A 21,903-nucleotide genomic window follows, 5' to 3' on the forward strand; every position below is an offset into this window, starting at 1 on the left:
GACAACACTTATTTATTATAAATAACCAACTTAACTTACTTCCTTAATCTCCTCAAATAAGTCAATTGGGTCTTATAATTAGGACCGGAGGAGTATAATCTATGGTCTATATATAGATAACTCACAATCAATAAATTTCTTACCACCTCCAATCCTAAATATAAAAGCCAAATAAGGAAGTAATCATTTTGGTGTTAAATATAACACCCCAATTACTTTATATCATAAATTTTGTTTTAAATATCTTTATTGATTGTACATAATAAGAAAGTTCTCATTTAGTTACAATACACATGTTTAGAAAAGGATATTCTTAAAAGTCAGGTATATATTTATTATAAGTAACTAACTTAATTAATTTTTTTATTATTTATAAATTAATTATCTAAGTTTTATATTAAGGATGGTATATAGTAATTTTATTTAACGCATTTGAGGCTTTTTTTTATCCACTCTCACCTGCCGAAGCTTTTGTCCTCCTTCGCCATGGCTGCCCCTCCTTTTCTTGTACCATACATGCCATTTTTTTTTTTAACCAATACATGCAAGTAGTTGTAACTAATTAATACTAACTCCAGTTTTTAATATAAGAACTAATTGACTAATTTAGTTGATTAATAAAATTAGTTACATTAGTTATTTGTAATAAATAGATATTATTTTTCATAAAATATCATTACTAATTAAGTATATTGGCTAAAATATCCTCCTCCATGAGTTATAAGACTCAAATCTATTTTTCTCTCTATTTTCTCCAATTCTTATTATGGGGCACTTCTTTTGGACCAAAAAAAATATATCATCTTTATTATGAGTTGCTAGATAGGATATTAATCATAACTTTTTAAGTTTCCCTATTTAAAATATCATTAATTGCAACTTCTATGACTTCTCACATGTAATTTATGGTATTAAAGATAAAGATGGGCAAATTTAATTCCAAAATGTCATTAGATTAATTTTTTTAAAGATTTAAATATCATTCTTGCATATAATTATGACGAGTTAAGAGGATTTCATACTTCATATAGTATTTTCACTTGGAGAAATCCATTGCATGAAGCTTGAAAAATGAGGAAGCATAGATAGCATTATTTTTTTATACAGTTTACACTTTGTTTAGATATATGTTGAAGATATTGATGTTAATTAATTGTGCACATGTGAGAGATATAATTTGTACAGTTTTAATTTGCTTCTTCGAATATAATTACGGGTCACATGTGTGTGGGGTCCTTTTCATTTAGGTTGATAATATATGTCCATACATCCTAGACGCCTAGTACACAACTCGACAAAGACTTGAAGAAACAAACAAGATCCGTAATTTATTGATTCATTGGATACCAAAACTGATTCATTGGATTGAACGATAGAGATAGTTTTGTATGTTTTTCGACAACTTCTATTTGAGTCTTTTTCAGGGTGGGGATCAGTGATCATACGGTGAAATTAAAATTTTCAGCAGAAACATATGTTTTTTTAAAAAAAAGTAATACTCTATTTAGTCACTAATGTAAGATCCACTTGACTAATTTAGAGAGATTAAGAAAGCTACTAAATTATTTAATTACAACCTATGTTACATGATCTTTTTAAGATACTTACGTGAATCATTATATTATCTATCAAGTTATAAAAGCAGCAAATTAGTTTAAAAAAAACAATAAATATGAATATACTTTAAGATAATTTATTAACTTCATTAATCTTCTCAAATAAATTAATTGGATCTTATATTAAAAATCAAAGGTATTCCTCTAGTCCTAAATATAAGACTTATTTTGTAGTGCAAATTGTACAATAAAATGGGTTTTATATTCAGGATCAGAGGGATTAATACACAATGGATCTTATACTTAAAATTGGAGGAGTATATTAGGGTCATGCAGTTTGGCCCAAATTATATTAAGTATCTCTTTAAATTTTAATTAAGCATGATACTGTATGTTGGACTTTTTATGACCATAATGAATACGTGAATACGCCAGTTCTACTTGAGAGGTGAAGAATGATTAAAAAAAACCAAATTAATATTCACGATATCTTTTTTTCTTAATCTTATGGTAGTACTTCATTAGTCCTTTAACATAAGTCCCAGTTTTTACATTTCTACATTCAAATTTTTAGGCGTAATCAATGCATGTTCCCAAAAACACCCCTTATATGGGAAATCTAAATTAAAAAGTTGCAATAACAAATGAATAGCATGAATATCTGTTATTATTTCTAGTATTGAAATTTTTCATTATATACTATTTAGTTATTATAAAAATTTTTAGTGATTATATTCTTTTCTTAAAATTTTATAGTAATGATAAATTCTCGTCAATATATACCGACCCTATTTGATTTTGACTATTGAACTAGCTAGTTAAATGGTGAAGATCATATGTCATGCTTTGTGAGATTTTTTTTAGTCAAAACAAAGTGCAAATTATAAAATCACCAAAAAGATATAACTAAAAATTAGTTAAGTTTATTATTTACAACAAATATATGTCAAACTTTTAAGAATATCCTTTTCTAAACATGTATATTGTAACTAAATGAGAACTCTCTTGTTACATGCAATTAATAAGAATATTCTGAAAAAAAATTAAAAATTTATGATGTAAAGTGATTGAGGTATTATATTTAAGATTAAAGTGATTAATTCCTTATCTGGCTCTAATATTTAGGATTGGAGGTAGTAAGAAATTTATTGATTATAAGTTATCTATATATAGACCATAGATTTATATAGATTAATATAGATAAAACTAATAGAATATTTTTCTAATAAACGAAATTCCGGCGAGCCTTGGCAAATTAATTGATAATAAAAAAGAAAATCTCTTTTCTACCTTTCCTGTCAATTTAGGCTCTAAAAAAGCTATCAAATGCTTTATTTTTTTTTAGGCCAAAGCTTTATTTTCTATTTTTACCTCTTATTAATGTACTTTTTTTTTTTGGGCCAAACTCTTATTAATGTATCTATTAATGGTCAAATAGCTTACCTAAAAAACAAGCTAGTCCTGATGAGTTCTTCCATGATCATAAGCAATAATCTTCAAATCAAATTTCTTTCAATTGCATTTTCTTCTTGAATACAATAAAAAGATAACTGATTTGAGACTTGTACGTATGCAGGAAGGATCTTTCAACATAACTTGGAACTTCTCACAAACAAGAATATCCAACTATATATACTCTCCTATCTTTCAATGAATAATGTATTTAAAGATCCAAGCAATGGTTATCTTATTTATGACTTAATGGGTATCTTGTAAGAAATATGTATTGTCTTTTTTAAAATACCTTTATTAATCATGTGTATTACGTAGAACTATCATTTGATAAAATATTTAACATGTGTAATTACTATAAGGATTATGTTTGAGAAAAATATACAAATATAAAAGATAAAATAGATTGATGTTTAATATTTAGGATCATATTGAGAGTCAAATTAGTTTTTATATTAAGGATTGGAGTATTACCTTTAAACAAAATTAGATAATTATATGATTATCTTATTTAAGTTAACTAACGCAAAAAGTGTCTCGTACGAAAATGTCACTGATTACACTTACCATCCCGTTGCAACAACTGGTGCAGAAGGATTGATGCAAAAATTTTATTTTGCGCTAGTGTATTATCAAATTATGTATATAATTAACTATTTACCAAATCATTTTCAAATTGTTCACTTCAGGCACGTTAAAATGCTGTAGAACAGCAAGATCAATTATATCTTGTCCTTCAAAGGTCTGAACACTTCCATGTGACATTGCATTATTGAAATAAAAATTCCATTTCTCTTTGGTCAAATGAAAACATTTATGATATGACGTGCATTTTGGGACAAACATAAAAGAAAATAACGATATTAGTGATATCTTCAGATGAGAAAAATCATAAAGTGAGGCAAAGATGAAGACAAAAACTAGTCCTTTTACATCAATCTGTGATTAAGATTTACCGTCGGTGTCTAACAAATGGGAATTTCAACCAAAAAAAAGTTAGGGATCACGCATATTTCAAAGAAAAAAAAAAAGGCCTGTGCATGGCTCTATCTATAAAGCACTCGCCTTTGGCTCTGTAATAAAAACCCATAACTTGTACCTCTCACTGCCATTTTTCCTCCAAAACAAGGTACCTCTCCCTCTTCCTCTTCTTCTTCTCTTCTCTCTCTCACTCTCTCTCTGTGACTTTATGTTCCTGATAAAGAGTTATTAAGAGAAACAGTTAGAAAGAATATTCATTGTCTCTATACATTTTCACTGAAAGTGTTTAAATTTTTCTCGTTTGGCGGAAACCAATTAGAGAAAGCAAATGGAGATGGACTTAACACCCCAGAAGGCGGTACCCATGTTTGAAGGAGATGGTGGATCTTACTACTTATGGCCACCTTCTCAGGTACCTGCTCTGGCTAGCAACAGCGTTGGTGCTAGTCGATTTGTTCTTCAACCTCAAGGCTTTGCTCTCCCTCACTATGCAGATTCTTCCAAAATTGGCTATGTCCTCCGAGGTAGCTTAAGAACTTTGTATCTGTATATATAAGCATTCACCCTTTTATATCAATATGTTAACCTTAAAGTTTTGATCTTGAACGCAGGAACTGATGGCGTAGCTGGGATGGTGCTCCCAAACGCTGATAAAGAGGTCGTTTTGGGGCTGAAGAAAGGAGATGTAATCCCAGTACCTTTGGGAGCACTCTCATGGTGGTTCAACAATGGAGATTCTGAACTGATCATAGAGTTTCTGGGTGAAACATCTCAGGCTTATGTTCCTGGGCAGTTCACTTACTTCTTTCTTAGTGGAACTCAAGGAATTATGGGCGGCTTTTCCTCTGAGGTCATAACCAAAGCTTACAATTTGAACAACAAAGAAGCAAACAAACTCACAAAGAGCCAACAAGGAGCTTTGATCATTAAGCTTCAGAAAGGCCAACACAAAATGCCAGAACCCCAGATGGACAAGACCAAACAGATGGTATACAACATTGATTCTGCAGAACCAGACCATGGGATCAAAAATAATGGAGGGTTGGTCAAAACTTTGACTGACTTAGATTTCCCTTTTGTTGGAGATGTTGGGCTGAGTGTGATCAGAGTGAAGCTTGAACCTAATGCTGTTAAGGCACCACAATATCTAACCAACCCTGCAGTTCAATTGATTTATGTTGCTAGAGGAAGCGGGAAGATTGAGATTGTGGGGTTGAAAGGCAAGCTTGTGTTGGAATATAAAGTTGAAGCTGGTCATTTAACTGTTGTGCCTAAGTTGTTTGTGGCTGCACAGATTGCTGGCGAAGATGGAATGGAGTTCTACTCTATCGTCACAACAAAAAAGTGAGTTCATCTCTTCTAATACTAAAGTGAACGATGACCTGTTTGGATTTGCTTGTGATAATAAGTACTTATAAACACTTTTATGTAAGCCACACTACAAAAAAAATATGTCAATTATAGTGGTTAAAGTGACACATTTCTAGCGGTTCTAACCGCAACAAATAACATTTGTAGCGGTTAACAAAACCGCTAGAAAACCAGGCGCAAGAAAAAATTTCTAGCGGTTACGGCAACCGCTACACAGCATGGTCAAAACGCTAGAGAATTTCTAGCGGTTCATAACCGCTAGAAAATGCTTAAAGGAAAAAAATTTCTAGCGGTTTTATAACTGCTAGAAACATTATAAGCCAAATCTCATTTTGCCGAGAATTAAATAATTTCATTAGCGTGCCAAAATTTCTAGCGGTTATAGAACCGCTAGAAATTTCTGGGAAATTAAATTTTCCCGCCAATTAAATTTTTGGAATGGCGCCAAAAAAATTTTCTAACGGTTTGAACCGCTAGAAATTTTGGCGCAAAATTTAAATTTCATGAAATATTTGTAGCGGTTTTGAACCGCTAGAAATTTTTACCGTGCCAGAAAAAAATTTGTGGTTTTTCATATTATAATTTTACAAACCATTAAATAAATTATGTTGAAGAATTTTTGTTAATTTGTATAATTAGTAATATGTTACATTTTATATATTTAAATTTTGTAATAAACAATATGTAATTAAATTATGAGTGTGTCAAAAGAAGTGAATTTAATTTAATAAGATAATTGAATTGAATATTTAATAAGATAGTTGAATTGAAGATGAGATAGTTTGTAATATTGAACCTATAGTGTTAAGTTGAGGAGTATTTGAATCAGTTGAGGAGGGTATGACAAGTGTGAAGAAGAAAAATCTGAAAGAAAAGGAGAAATAAATATGTTAGTAAATTTTAAGTAAAAACAAATAAAAGATACAATGAATTATAAAATAAAATTCACTTACCATACAGTAAAGAGAAAGAAACCACCATATGAGAGAGTAAGAAAAAAAGAGAGAATTATGAAGAAGAATAGGAGAGGAAAGAAAAGAGATGGAGTAAATGAATGTAGAGAAGATATGATATTTATAGAGATCAGCGACACATTTGTAGCGGTGTTTTTGTAGCGTTTTATTGCATTTTGTAGCTGTTAGTCATTTTCTAGCGTATACCTAACCGCTAGTATTTTGTAGCGGTTATATTTGTAGCGGTTAATAACCGCTACAAATTATAATTTTGTATAATAAATTTGTAGCGGTTATGTAACCGCTACAATTTTTTTTAAAAAAAAATCTGTACGAATTTTAATTTATACATATGTATTTGTAGCGGTTAATAACCGCTACAAATTAGAATTCTGTATAATAAATTTTAATTTATACATATGTATTTGTAGCGGTTATGTAACCGCTATAAATTTTTTTTTATTTTTAAAAAATCTGTACGAATTTTAATTTATACATATGTATTTATAGACGGAAAATTTTTTTAATAATAAAAATTTTGGATGCTGCTATTCTCCATTATCATCCGGCCTGAAAGGACACATTTTAAAAAAATTTGTTAAATTTATAATGTATTTGGAAAAAATTAGTAATTAGTAGTTAATTATTTAAATAATTTAAGAAAAGACGTGTACCTGATAATTGGCAAATCATCATCTCCTTGAGGAAAGAAGTCTTTGAAATTCGAGGGTTGGAAGGGTTCACTGTCGTAAATAATGTCACCATCACCCATATCATAAAGATCCCGTGGCTTGAGGTGAACGACCATATTCCAGTCTTTATGTTTCTCCTCCTCGACATAGTAAATTTGGTGTGCCTCAGAAGCAAGGATATATGGCTCATCATCTTCAGATGCCCCCGTATGAATAAGTTTAGAGAAATTAACTGAGGTGATGCCCAAATGGTCAGTAGCGAGTCCCTGTGAAGTTGTCGTATTTGCCCAGGAGCACTTGAACAGTGTCACAGTGAAAAGCTGGTAACTCAACTCAATAATGTCAATTAGCTTTCCATAGTAAGTGACGCCTCCAAAGCGCATATCGCCATCACTACTGCTAGCATAACATCTCGTTCCGAATGTCCCGCAAACTCCAGAGTTTTGTGTGAGCAATCCCTGATCACGTCCAACCGTACAGAACTTGAAGCCGTCGACATTGCACGCGGTAAACCTTCGTGCATGGTCTAACGGACCGAGAAAAAGAGCTTTGAATTCATCTGTGTATGGGCTGTTGTCATTACGTATTCGACGTGTAAACCAACTGGGAAACTCTTTGTGGACTCTTTTATCAATGTCAGCAGAACGCGCATGCCCCCGTAGCTGACGCCTGAGGTAACTCCTAAACTCACTACAGTAAAGTGTAATTTGTTAGAAGAGTCAGTAAGAAACAAATATAAAGTGTAAAAGCTAGTGAGCTTATATGATATATATACTTACTGCATGAAGGGTTCAACTTGGCTGCAATTTATCAAAACGTGTCTGTGTGCCTGGAGTTTCTCTGTAGGAGTGAGTCTGAAGAATTCATATCCTCCAACTGGTTTCCCAACAGGAGGAAATAAAGTTGACGTGGAAGGACCAGGAGGAGAATCATCTACGCGACGCGAGCGGTTAAAAGATGTCTCCATGTCATCAAAGTACCTTGAACAGAAAGTTAGGACCTCATCTTCGGAATAACCTTCTGCTATTGACCCCTCAGGCCATGCCTTATTCCTAACATATGATTTTAATTTTTCCAAGTACCTATAAGTTAAAATTGCATTAATAATTACGAGTAAATGAAAGAACAATATGAAATTTAAAGAGGCGAGAATAAAAGATACTCTAGTACCTCTCTATAGGGTACATCCATCGATAGTGAACTGGGCCAGCAACCTTTGCTTCTCGAACAAGGTGGACAGTCAATTGAACCATAACAGTAAAGAATGATGGAGGAAATATCATCTCCAAGTGACAAAGTGTAAGAATAATTTTATTTTGCAGCTGATCAAACTCTTTCGCTATCAAGACCTTCACACACAACTTCTTGAAAAATGAACATAATTCTACTAAAACCACTGATACATCAGAAGGAAGTGTGTTTTTCAAGGCCAATGGAAGTAACTGTTGCATAAGAACATGAGAGTCATGACTTTTCAACCTAGTAATCTTTCGAGCCTGCAGATCGATACACCTTGAGATGTTGCTAGAATATCCATCTGGTACTTTTACGTTCTTCAACGTCGAGAGGAAGATATCCTTGTTCTGCTTTGTCAAGGTGAATTTAGCTGGTTGAAACTTGTCGTTTTCATCAGGCCAAGCCTCTTCACGAATTCCCCAGGCCCGTAAATCTTTTCTAGCTGCGAGATGGTCTTTGGACTTTCCAGCTTCATTGATCAACGTATATAGCACATTATCGCACACATTTTTTTCAATGTGCATAACATCCAAACTGTGTCGTAGCAAATTAGATTCCCAATAAAGAAGAGTGAAAAATATGCTTCTCTTCCGCCATTGCATAGGTTGCGTATCAGATGTCCCACGAGATCGTCGTCCCAATCGTTCGGGATCCACACTCTTACCAAACTCGACATTAACATCTTCTAACTGCCGCAAAATATCCATACCAGACAAAGTAACAGGAGGATCTCTCTTCTCCTATTTCCCATCAAAGCGAATCCGTTGCAATCTAAGTCTGTGCTTGGAATCAAGAAACCGTCGATGTCCTATGAAGCACCACTTGCGACTGTGTGGAAGGCGACATGGCACAGAATCAAAATTGCACTCAGGACAGGCCAACCCAGTATGCACATTCTAGCTAGACAAAGTTCCCAAACCGGAAAAATCACTTATTGTCCACATCAAGGCTGCACGGAGATTGAATAGTTGCTTGTCATGTAAGTCATATGCCTCAACATCATTCGTCCATAGGTCGATCAATTCGTGTATCAACGGTTGTAGGTATACGTCAATATCATTTCCTGGTGCTTTCTTGCCAGGAATGATCATGGAAAGCAAAAAAAGCTCTGCTTCATGCACATCCAAGGTGGTGAATTGTATAGAATTAACACCACCGGCCAGATACTGTAACTTGTGCTCATGTTTCCGAAGGGATTGAAACCATCGGTTGCCAATGCAAGACGTACATTTCTAGGATCATTGGCAAAGTCTGGAAATTTCGCATCAAATGCTTTCCACGCCTCCGAGTCTCGTGGGTGCCTTAACCTACCATCTAGATTTTCCTCAGTCGCATGCCACCTCATGTGCTGAGCCATTTTTGATGATATATACATTCTTTGCAACCGTGGTTTCAAAGGAAAGTATCTAAGAAAATAATATATTAAAAATTTAAAATACCGAATATTTAAATACTAAATATCGACTCAATTTAAAAAAATTGATGACATAATCAATAGTTTTAAGAATTTCAAATATCGAATATTTAGAGACGGAACAAGTAACACACTGTAATAATTTGTACCTGAGAATTTTGGCCGGTTTCTTCTTTTGCTTCTTATCCTTCCGTACCGACTTATAGCGTGACGTCTTGCATCTCGTACAAATCTCTTTGTTGGCATCATCTCCCCAGTATAGCATACAGTCGTTTGGGCATGCATCTATCTTCTTATAGTTCAAGCCAAGCTTGTTAATAATCTTTTTTGCTTCGTAAAAAGATGGAGGGAATTTAGCTTAGGGGAAAGCATCTCCCAGTAATTCTAGCAACATGGACATTGCCTTGTCAGTCATACCGCACAAGCATTTGATGTGATACAGCCTCACCAAGAATGACAACTTTGAATACTTTGTGCACCCAGAATAAAGAGGCTTGTCAGCTTCGGTCATGAGGTCAAAAAATTCCCGAGCAGTTTCGTTTCTTAGAAACTCCGGTTGAGGTCCCTCTACTTCATCTTCATTGGGATTCGGGCTTTCGTGAACACCAAAAGCATCACGCACAGCATCATTCACGGCATCGGCTTCATCCACTCGAACTCCCATCCGTGAAATTACTGGAACTGACTCAGCACCCATATCTAGCCGTTCCCCATGTAGTTGCCAAAATACATACTCTCGCGGAAAGGGCTTAAAGATTAAATGTTCTCTAACAATATCTTTAGGATGCTACTTTTTGAAATTACATTTAGGACAGGGACACTGAATCTTACCATTTACGGCAGCATTGGCGAAAGCAAAATCCAAGAAATAGTTTAGACCAGCCAAGTATTGCGGAGTCGACCGGTACAAGTTGATCCACGAATTATCCATCACTAATATTGCTCAAATTTCGTGAAAATATGACACAGGAAGCTCAAAGAGAAGTTAAAATGGAATTCAGTTGAAGTGCTTCAGCTTATAAAGGAGGCTGCCAACGAAGTGGAACGGTCATTTTTTTGTAGCGGTTACAAAACCGCTACAAATTTGTAGCGGTTTTAACGGAAATTTTCATTTTCTAGCGGTTATTAACCGCTAGAAATTCAAAATATCAGTTACAAACCGATAGAAATTTCTAGCGGTTTTAACGGGAATTTTATTTCCAACGGTTTTGACATTTCTAGCGGTTACAAAACCGCTAGAAAATTATAATTTTCTAGCGGTTTTGTAACCGCTAGAAAAGTTTCGGTTGTTTCAAAACCAGATGAGATTAGGTTGAATTTTCTAGCGATTTTAGAACCGCTAGAAATATTTCGCCTTGATTTTCTTGCGGTTTATTAACCGCTAGAAATTATATTATTTTTAAATATTAAATATAAATACTGCGCAATAAATTAATAACATTACAAAAATAAATATTTATTAAATTAATATTTAATTATAGAATTATTTTGGTTAATTAACATGTTTAACGTGTTTAATAAATTGTAATGTTCATGTTGTAATAAATAAATAAATATTTCAATATTAATTAATACTTGACATAAATAAAATTATAGAAATAAATAAATAAAGTAAACAAATAAATATAAAATTTAAATAAATATCTAAATTCTGAGTAAAATCATAAAATCAAAATTCTAATAAAATCCGATACAATGAAAGCAAGATAAATCATGGGTGAGGGGTAGAAGCAGCATCATCGTGATCATCCTCCGCTGAATCCTCCGGCTGGGGGTGGGCAGGCCGCTCAACCTGCTAGGACTGGAATGGCGGATGGGGGGTAGGGGCGGGACTGGTAGCAGGCGTAGGTCGGGGATCTCTGGAATTGAGATGTTTGGAGCCATACTGACCACCACATGACGCATAGTCGTAGCAGCTGCCAAGAGCTGGTCAAGCTGCTCTTGGAACTGAGCATCACGCTCCTGCAGCTGACAATCACGCTCCTCGATCCTGGCCCCCACCCTGGCCTCGATGCTGGCCTCTAACTCTTGTTTGAGCTCCTCTCGCAACTCCTTTGAGGATGAGGAACCCGGCCGCTTCGCTCTCGCACTTGCCTGAGAGCTCTTGGCAGTATATGAAGGGCCAGCGCCACTTGAGTGGGGCAACCTAGTCGGTGTAGGTCCAAGCCCAAGCCCGCTAACTCGACCAGGGTGCTACGGCCGGCCACGACCCGCTAAAAGTGAGGCGGTGGGGTCCAAGGCAGACCCCTGAGACTCACGCAACTCAGTATCGACCTGAGTCATCCGTGCCTACCAAAATTAATATAAAGAAGTTAATTATAATATAATGATATTTACACTGTGATATTATATTAATATTTAATTTATTACTTACTGCTATCTCCTCAACCTCATCCAACGCACGCCCGTCTCGAGGTCTATACACCATCGGCCACATCTCGCCATAAGTGGCCGTGTATCCCCTCTCCTGCCGTATCTTTTCCCTCTGTAAATGAAACCAAAGAAATAATTAGTTACAAATTAAATACATATACATATTTAATAAATTTATTTCAAGTACTCACAATCTCGTCATAAGTTATCGCAAAGCTCCTGCATCCAGTCCTATGACGTATCGTCTGATGCCTGACGCTCCCAGCATTTCTCCTAGAAAGAGCCTGAAGCAAAATGTAAAAAAATTAAATTAAATCAGTCAAGTCGGATAAAAAATAAAGAAATTATAATTAATACAATATTATCATACCATCTGGTCAGCCGTCATCCTAAAATAGACGTAACTGGACCAGTCTTGCTCTGGGACTCCACCAGGTACATCTGCCAGTATCTCCTGGAGGGGCCTCGTCCCGTCACCTTTCTTCTCCCTCCATAGGTCGGCCCTCCTGTTCTTCCATGCCATCCCAAGCCTCTTGATCGTGTCAGCCCTCAACTCCTCCCCCAGAATAAATTTACTCTATGATTAAAATAATAAATTAACTAAATAACAAATTATAAACAAACAATTAAACAATTTCAATAAAAATATTTAGTTTTTAACTAATTTAAAAATATTATAAATAAAATATAAATTATATCAAAAACAAATAATAATTAAACAATTAAGTAATTTAAATGAAAAAATATTTTTACTCAACTAAATTTAAAATTATTATAAGTAATAAATTAATGAAATCAATAACAAATTATTTTCATTTAACTACTTTTAAATAATTTAAATAAAAAATATATATTCATTTAACTACTTTTAAAAATATTATAAATAACAAACAAATTAAATAAATAAAAAATTATAATCAAACAATTAAATTATTTGAAAAAAATATATAATCATTTATTTAAATTAAAAAAATTATAAATAACAATTTTATATTACCTTCATCATTTCCCAACCTTGCTGCTTCTTCTCTGAGGTGATCTTCTTCCAGTCCTGCACGTAGATGGGGAACAGCGTCCACTGCTGACCAAGGAGGCGCACGTACTTGTTGTACAACTGGCCACCTTTTTTCATCGGTTGGCCCAACTCATTGAGCGGCACAACCACTCGTCTGCTCGTCATCATCGACAGCTCTCTGGCTGTCAGCCTCCTATAGGACCTGTTCCCCTCAGTGTCTGCAAAATTTAATTAAGAAATAAATTATATATCAATGAATTAATTCAATTTCTATATAAATTAAATACTTATCAAAATTTAAAAAAGTTAAATAAATACTTACCGACAAATTCCACCTCAAAACCAGCCTGACGTCTGGGAGCAGGACGCTGCGCAGCCTGGGGGTTCTCATTCCCCTGATCCTGCTCCTCCTCCTCCTCTTCGTTAGCAGCATCAGCATCAGCATGAGGTTGCTCATCCCCAGTAAAATGAGCCTCCTCAGTCCGCTCAATATCATCCTGCTCCATAAAACTGAGGATATCCTCCTCGCTGAGATCGTAGTCATAATGCTGGGGAATGGCTCACCAGCATCATGATGATCCTCACTGGGTCCAGCTCTCTCAGGATCAACTGGCTCCTTCCCTGGCCGACGACTCATCCTAATAACAACAGATAGTAATTATTTATAAATAAAATAAAAAGAAAAATTATTTATAAGCCACAACATAATAAATTAAATAAAATAAAACATAAAAATAAAAATTATCTATCAATAAATTACTACTTCTACCTGAAAATAAGGATTTGCAACTAAACCAGAACTCGGATATATTTTGTGGAGAAAATTCAGTAGAGCTTCGCTTCCTGAACGATTGAAGAAGTGAAAGTGAAGGGGGGTATATATAGGCCGAGCATTTCTACCGGTTTATGTAGAAACCGCTAGAAATTTCTAGCGGTTCTGGGAAAAATCGCTATAAAAGCCTAACGGTCACCAACCCATTTACCGCACCTCGGGAATTTACAGAAATTTCTAGCGGTTCATGTAAAAACCGCTAGAAATTACTAGCGGTTTTTAGACAAACCGCTAGTAATTTCTAGCGGTTTTTACATGAACCGCTAGAAATTTCTCTCGGTTTCTCTGCATTGCAACGGTCACATAAAAACTCCTCGGGAAATTAAAAAGTTTCTAGCGGTTCATGTGTTAACCGCTAGAAATGTTCCTAATCTAGCGGTTTATTGGCCCGAACCGCTAGAAAATAAACACTACAATTTTGGCGCCAAGTTCCCGCCAAACCCCGGGAAATTTTCTAGCTCTGAATTTCTAGCGGTTAGGTTATAACCGCTAGAAATATGCGGGCAATGGTCAAAGCGTCGCTAATTTGCAGCGGTTTTTCTTAAAACCGCTAGAAATGTTGGAGTTTCTAGCGGTTTTGCTTGAACCGCTAGAAGTGTTCCGCTGCTAACTCAACATTTTCTTGTAGTGCCAATACAAAGCTCCCCTCACATGCTTATCTCATATCACGTAAATCATAATTGAAAAGTTGCTTTTAGATCTTATATGCTTGATGTTTGGGAAGTATCAGAAGTGCTTCTGAAAAGCACTTTTCCGCAAATCAAGATAAATTTCTCTACATCTTTACTTCGTATAAAAAAGCTTTTAAAATCATGGTTTTGATTCTATCTAAATACTTCGATAATTATGTTTCACAATCCACCTTTTGGTCTATAAGTAGGATGGGTCAAAAACTCACCCAAATAACTAAAAATTTTTTTCCCCAAAATATACTTGTGAGCTAAATAAGCTGCTTTTTCTACTATTAAATCGCGAAACCAAAGAAAGCCTTGAAAGATCCAACCACAGTTCCAAACAGTTTTCCTCTTTTATAAAAACACATGTCGCATTTGAAAATTCAAAACATATACTATCTCTGGTCCTTAATATAACACCCTGTTAATTGATTTTTATTTTGGTCATAAATATAAGAACCCAACCCACTTTGTCTCTCATATTTATATGTATTTTTTTTCAAAGTGGCCCTTCTAATAATAATAGTTCTAGTCAATACACTTGATTAGTAAGAATATTTTAGGAAAAACAACACCTATTTAGGACAAATAACTAACTCAACTTACTTCCTTACTCTCTTCAAATTAGTCAACTGGCTTTTATAGTTAGGACTGGAGGTAGTATAATAAGAACATCACATTGGTTATATGAATCACGCAGCATATCTATTAACAATTAGCTCTTTGGATATGTCATTCACTAAAAAACTTCATTAAATGACTTCAAATATCTTTCTCAATTATATATATAATTAATAGCAAGTTCTATTATGTACAAATTATGAACTATACAGTTCCTCAGATATTAATATTTTCCAATTATTATCATATTCATGTCAATTGAATTATTTGCAGGCCTGTGTTTGAAGAGTTAGCAGGGAAGCCGTCAATATGGGAGGCCATGTCTCCTCAAGTGCTAGAAGTGGCTCTCAATGTGGATTCTGATTTTGTGAAACCCTTCTTGTCCAATAACTAGGATTGAAGCCACAAATCTCAATAATTAATTGAATTGTGTCTTTTAATTTTCAAAGAAGACAAGGGCGTGATTTGTGTGATTCCAGTAAGAGTCAGAATAAAATTTACTCAAAATATTTGAGCAAGTTTTAGAAGTGAATGGAGTTTTCATTTGCATATTATATATATTTCAGCAAAACTCAATAAATGTTTATGCTTGTGTCCAAATAAAGATAAGTACTATATGTACATGCGATGGTTTCAGTTGAATATATAATATCTAGTTTATTTTATTTGTTAAATATTGGAAGTAGAAGTTGTAAATATTTACAATCTTAGAGAAATAAAAAATAAAGGCCCATTGGCATTGTGTATTTAAAAATAAGTGCTAAATTTATTATTTATTAAGATAACAATTTTTTGACATCAAGATAACAATAATTTACAACTGCCACCTTCATTATTTAACATTCATAATTTACCAAGGAGACAATTTAGTTTACACGCATTATTTATTTATATAAAGAAGGCTGAATAAGATTAATAAAAGAAAAGGATGAATAGTGGAAAATATTGACTGGACCTCGTATTCCTAAAACAATTCCAAACAAAAGGTCTAAAATGGAAATATCTATTCAATAAAAAGAGTAACTTATCTCACGCCAAACTTCATGTAATGGTAAATTATTTTATTGTTTCACCAACACATTATAGTTTATTTTCCCCAACATCTAGTTACTCCCTTTGCTCTCAAATGTCAAAAATATTTAGAGATTGAATTTTATTGTAAATATATTATGATTTATTTTATTTATCATATTTATTATTTTTTTAAAAAAATAATTTTCCTAACTCATAAACTAATACATAATTTATTTGAGTTTTTAAATTTATTTAAATTAATTAAACACTATCTCTGGTCCTTAATATAAAACCTTATTTGACTTTTATTTGGTTCTAAATATAAGAACTCAATCCACTTTATCTCTTATATTTATGTATTTTTTTAAGATAATCCTTCTAATAATGATAGTTTTAGGCAACACATTTGATTAGCAATGATATTTTAGAAAAAACAACATTTATTTATTACAAATAACTAATTTAAATTATTTTTTAATCTTTTTAAATTAATTAATTAACTCTTATAATTAGCACCGGGAATAGTAGTTATTATATCAAAGAATGAGGGAAATAATTGAGCCTCGCTTTACTATTTTAAATACTTCCAGAGAGGGGAAAATGAATACAGGAAAAGGGCGGGAAAGGTCTCTTCTTGCGTCGCTCGCCTGGTTCTTTTCGTCTCACCGGCTCACATGTAGAGTTGAATTTCCTTTCCCTTTTTGCTCTGAATCAACCCTATTGTTTCTTTCTCCTCCATAATCCATACGTTGTCACCGAACGAAAACCCAGAGCGATGTCCAAGTTCGAGTACCCCAGGCTTTCGCGCCCCGAGATCACTGCTATTTTGGCGCAATTTCAGATTGCAAATGTGTCCGAACATCAACTCATGACCCCGAACATGGACTTTGTTTGGGACCTCTACTTCCGGATCCTCAATCACCTCGACTCTCTTCCCGAGTAACATCTCCACACTCCGCTTTAACCCTATTGTCATTCTCGCTCATTTTTGTCAGACATGACTGTGTTGGTTTTCTGTCCAGTTGGCTTTAAGTTTTTTTTCCCCTTGCAATTTCAAAGAGGGCTTTTGTTCTCATGCTCCGGTAATGGCTTACGGAAAGGAAATGTGAGCTTGAACTGAATGTTTTCATGTAAAGGGATGTCATACAGACGCCAAGGAGGGCTTTTTGAATGCGGGGTGGGCACTTTTAGCAGATTTAGTTTTATATTATACAGAAACTGTATACTATTAAATAATTTGAATCCAAGAGACAAATATCCGTAAGTAACGTGTTGAATAATCTCCTCTTCCCCAAAAGTTCAGTATGCACTTGTAAGACTCGGAAAAGTGGATCTTCCCAACTTGCTTCTTCCGTTACATGCAATGGATAAAAATTATGTGCAATTTTCTACATTCTTGCCATTAGGCTCTCCAATTAAAAAACAACAAGCTTATGAGTCTCTAATAATAATAATTGAACAAATGTATGTTTCTCCAATTAAACCATGCACTTTTCATATTGTTATAGGAAAAATGAAATTGTTATGCTTCATTTGATGATAGGTATATATAACTACATATGTATTTGGACCATTTGTAATCTAGGGCTTATCCATTTGGAAATCAGAACATTTCAATTTTAAAATTATTGTTGCTCTCATGTTGTTCCCTCTGTTCAAGTCTTTATAGTATTGGAAATCCCATGTTACTTTTTCTTTAGTGCCTGCTGCCTTCTTTTACTTACAAAGTCTCTAATTTGGACAGGGAAGACCATGTTGAGTTTGCTGCTCTAGAGCATCTTGAGAACCCAGACTTCCATGTTGACTCTGTTCGGGTAATGAAGATGTACAGCAGAATAAAGGAAGTAGTGGCCTCGTTGGATTGCCCGAGGAACTTTACCCTCAAAGATCTTTTAACACCCGAGGCTGATAGAACAGAGTTTTTCCTGGGCGCACTTCTAAATTTCTGTCTGCATAGGTGAATGTTTTTTTGCCTTGGCTCCATGTACTTGTGGGAAATTAGGTAAACATAGAAAGTAGAAGCCTTAAAATGTAGAGGGGAAGAAAATACATTCCTTAGTGAGCTAATGAAGTTGGGTTCTTGGTTTAGAATGGAGATTTTCTGTGTGTGTTAACTACTTGGGGAAAAACCTTTGGTGATGGGTTGAAACTCTCAAGAGGTCAGTTGCGTCATGGAGGCACTGTCGAGGACTTCAAAGTAGCTGGCACACAGCGTTTTCTGTTATTGCTTTTCAATTATCTTATGGCACCTTTTTTTTTTTTTGTAATCTTAGAGAAACGAGATTGAATTCGATTACAGACATAGTGGATGAAGTCAACCTTCTTGAGGAACAGCAGAGAGATCAGGAAACAAAGATCTTGCAGGTTTATAGTTGATACCAAAATTGTTTTTATTTTACCTATTTTCAGGGCATCAGATTTCATTGAATGCTTTCAGTTTTCCATTACAGTTGAAGTCAGAAATTGATGGCTACAATGAAGCCAGGGAAAGGGAGGCAACTCTTGTTCAAGAGGTGGATGCAAAAGTTAAAGAACTGCGTCAAACCATTGCTGCCCTTAACACCAACCAGATGTCACTTAGAGCTACTTTTCGGAAGTTGAAGGAGAAGACAGGGGAAATGGATGGGAAGGTGAATCTTGGCTAGAACTTAGTAGATGAATGATAAAGCCCAAGTATTTTTTTTCCAGCACCTCCATCTGAAACTTTTTATTTCCACCATTGAGTTGAGTCTCTCAGGCAAACTTTGTACTTTCATTTCTACAACGAAATCCTCTTATCGGAAATTATTTCACCAGAACTCTTTGACTCAGTTTGTCATAAATCTCCCACGTAGTCATCTATTCTTTCAGTTAAACTACATCTCAATACTTATTTGCCAAAACACCTCACTCGTTAAGATACCCTTCAACCCATTTGCACTGTAGATATGTTACACATGAAAAATACAGACCACCAAATTTCCGCAAGTATGTATTTCAAGATGTCATTTAATTTTCCACCATGTTAATATCAACAGTGGGCCTTTTGACTGATAGTAGATGCAGATCTCTTACTGCTCTGACTGATAATGGAATTTTATCAGAGCGAGTTATTAAATATGTGGCAAGACTGATTATATTTTTGTGTCTTAATTTGGTTATTTTGTAGAGCATTTGGAAATAGGAGAGCCAAATTTATGACAGATCTCACTGTACTTACAATATCCATTTTCTGCTTGTAAGAATCAGCAATTCCATTGTATTTCTCTGGATAAGTTATCATTCATTCGTGTGAAGATGACTCTATTTCCAGATAGTTCCAGCAGATGGGTTTTCATTGCATGCCTCATTGTAGCTTGCTACTTTACTTGCTTCTAGCTTTGTTTCAATTTAATTATTGAGATTTACTTAGTCTTTGTTGTTAGTTCCCATTCTCTCTTCCCTCCAGTCAGAACACTGCGTTTTTTTTTTTTGGGGGGGGGGGGTTGGCTTTTTTTCCTCAGTCATATTAGTCCTCAATTATCCATTTCCCTTTTCTGACCGCAGATCTCTTCTGCTGAGTTTACCCTTGTACAAAGTGTTCAAGAAAATGCAAACCTACGATCAAAAGTTGTTCAGTCCCCTGATAAATTGCAGGTACTATTTTTAGTCGTTTCTTAGTTTTCAATGGGCATCAGTTAAAAATGTTTGTCCATCAAGTTTATTGGTGTTAATAACTCTGGTACTTCTGCAGGCATGATTGAACCAATTAGTTTTATGTGTCTCATTTAGCAATTAGTAGGTTATATAGTTTTACTTTTCCTGCCGTGATTTGCTTTTCTGAAGTTTTCTTTATTGCAGTTATTGGATTATTTTCATTCTTGTTGGTACCATTCACCACAGTAAGATCTAATTCTTTTTCTAATTTTGATGAAGTAGCTGGTTTTGGTAGTGTTTCCCTTTTCCTTTAATGCTTACTTTAAATTTACATAATCAAGATTTTTTTTTTTTTTTAGTGTTGTCTTGAAGCTACAATTGTTATAAGCGCTTAATTAGTTGTTGTCAATTGTTGAAGTATGGAAAGAAAGAATTTGCACTTGGCTGGTGCTAGCTGTATTACAGTAAGCTGCACCTTTGAACTAAGTCATGTATAGGGTTATGATATTTGCGCAAGCCACTTCTCACCTATCCCTCTGAAACAGGTTGTTCCCACCCTAACATATTGCAACAAGGTAGACAAGTTTTAGATGTGGTTTGCTCCCCACAAGAGGGGATTTAATACACACAACCACAGTTGTCAGATTGTGACATGTATCATGACTTGGAAAACATTTTTTACTCCTGAATTGTATAATTTATTGTAAGATGTGTCTGATTGTAACATTCAGTAACAAGTTAAAAACACCTTAAAACATAGAATATGACATTTTAAATGTGATTTGCGGCAATTAATCATATATTAAATGTGATCTCCAGAACTTTTGGGGACAACTCGGATGGCATAATCAATCTTCTTTCCAATATTGGTTTTCATCAAGCTTATAAGCTAAGACATCACTCGCTTGTTCTTGGCTTTCCAAACATTACATTGAGTCATTTCTGGGCAGCTTCTCTGTTTAGGCAGTCATCCTTCTCTTTCTTGCAGATGAATATGACAGCGATTGAGTCTATTCAAAGTAACTAAATTTGTTGGTTTGTCAATAGTGATATTCGTTGGTATGTTATTGGCAATCCCTTCATTGGCTGTTGACCATATTTTGGCATAAAAAGGGATCAGGCCTATGAGGCTGTGATATCATTCGAGGGTTCAGTAATTAATGCTCTGATTCTCTCATGATTCCAGTCTGAACAAGGGGTTTTATTTAGGCCCTCTAGGATGAGGAAAAATATTGATAAATTAAGCTTAAGGAAAAACTTAATCAAGGTATGTTTACAAGGACATAAAGAACGAAATAAAATGTTGACCTGACTAAAGATAGATGCTTGTTGAAGTCTTTTGGGTTGTTTTTGATACCTAATACTTGTTTTCCAACTTTGACTCGTAAATTCTCTTGCACAATTTCGCTCAGAGAGCATTGGAGGAACAAAAACTAGCTCGAGAAGAAGCTAAGAATGCGGAAAGATCAGCCATGCAAACTTTCCATGAGAAGAATGCCCTTGTTGACCTTTATTCAAAGGTATTTTATTCATTTCCATGGTAATTATTCAACTTCATATGCATGTTCTTTTTTTTTTCCCTTCTGTCGATTATATTATGAGGTCTATATTTTATCTAAGTGAAAAAAAGTATTTTCCTTAATTCTTGAACGTTAATCTTGGATAAAGAGTTCAAAGTTGAACTTATAGACCTTGTTCATTTCTTTATTTGTTTTCAATTGGTTTAATAATTTCAGTTTCATATCCCTATGAGAGGTTTAGGCTTTTTTTAAATCTTATAATGCAACTGCTGATAAATATAAGAATGCATACAGGCCATGCCAGATCTGATATATTTCTTACTATTGTTTTTCTCAGGTTGAGAAGAAAATGTCAAAGCACTTTGCTCAGATGCAAGCCATACAAGATCAGGTGTTGCCTCTAACATTTTGATTTGTTTAGTTGCTGTGAATTCTGCATGAATATGGGAGACTGAAACCTTTTATTTTTGTTAGTTTTGATTTGAATTAAGTTCATACAAGAGCGGCTCTACTCAAGATATGAGATATATTGTGGATGTAATATTTCCTGTCCTTGTTAACTCAACTCCAAACACCTTGTTTGA

At 34.4% G+C, this 21,903-nt stretch overlaps 2 protein-coding genes across 2 annotated transcripts; both read left to right on the forward strand.

Annotated features, from left to right (window-relative positions):
* Positions 1-4,294: 4,294 nt before the first annotated feature.
* LOC114732381 (cocosin 1-like) lies at positions 4,295-15,746 on the forward strand. Its single transcript, XM_028919665.1, has 3 exons — positions 4,295-4,513; positions 4,601-5,333; positions 15,444-15,746. Exons 1-3 carry the CDS (start codon positions 4,318-4,320, stop codon positions 15,562-15,564), a joined length of 1,050 nt encoding a protein of 349 aa, XP_028775498.1. The 5' UTR covers positions 4,295-4,317; the 3' UTR covers positions 15,565-15,746.
* A 1,110-nt stretch (positions 15,747-16,856) lies between these two features.
* LOC114732372 (kinetochore protein NUF2 homolog) lies at positions 16,857-21,838 on the forward strand. The gene is made up of 7 exons (XM_028919660.1): positions 16,857-17,123; positions 17,929-18,141; positions 18,458-18,548; positions 18,635-18,814; positions 19,710-19,799; positions 21,212-21,319; positions 21,657-21,838. The coding sequence occupies exons 1-7, from the start codon at positions 16,960-16,962 to the stop codon at positions 21,729-21,731; spliced, it is 921 nt and encodes a 306-aa protein (XP_028775493.1). The 5' UTR covers positions 16,857-16,959; the 3' UTR covers positions 21,732-21,838.
* Positions 21,839-21,903: the final 65 nt, after the last annotated feature.

The sequence above is a fragment of the Neltuma alba genome, unplaced genomic scaffold (assembly GCF_004799145.2).
Source record: "Neltuma alba isolate B1F8T4 unplaced genomic scaffold, ASM479914v2 tig00012909_pilon, whole genome shotgun sequence".
In the NCBI taxonomy this organism is placed as follows: domain Eukaryota; kingdom Viridiplantae; phylum Streptophyta; class Magnoliopsida; order Fabales; family Fabaceae; genus Neltuma; species Neltuma alba.

What these genes read in the sequence shown, in the direction of transcription:
- LOC114732372 (XM_028919660.1), top strand. Translation starts at nt 16,960, where the DNA reads ATGTCCAAGTTCGAGTACCCCAGGCTTTCGCGCCCCGAGATCACTGCT. An exon ending in AGGAAACAAAGATCTTGCAG is followed by an intron (nt 18,549 to 18,634) that starts GTTTATAGTTGA and finishes TTTCCATTACAG; the next exon opens with TTGAAGTCAGAAATTGATGG. An exon ending in CAGGGGAAATGGATGGGAAG is followed by an intron (nt 18,815 to 19,709) that starts GTGAATCTTGGC and finishes TTCTGACCGCAG; the next exon opens with ATCTCTTCTGCTGAGTTTAC.
- LOC114732381 (XM_028919665.1), top strand. Translation starts at nt 4,318, where the DNA reads ATGGAGATGGACTTAACACCCCAGAAGGCGGTACCCATGTTTGAAGGA. An exon ending in AATTGGCTATGTCCTCCGAG is followed by an intron (nt 4,514 to 4,600) that starts GTAGCTTAAGAA and finishes TCTTGAACGCAG; the next exon opens with GAACTGATGGCGTAGCTGGG. An exon ending in TCTATCGTCACAACAAAAAA is followed by an intron (nt 5,334 to 15,443) that starts GTGAGTTCATCT and finishes AATTATTTGCAG; the next exon opens with GCCTGTGTTTGAAGAGTTAG.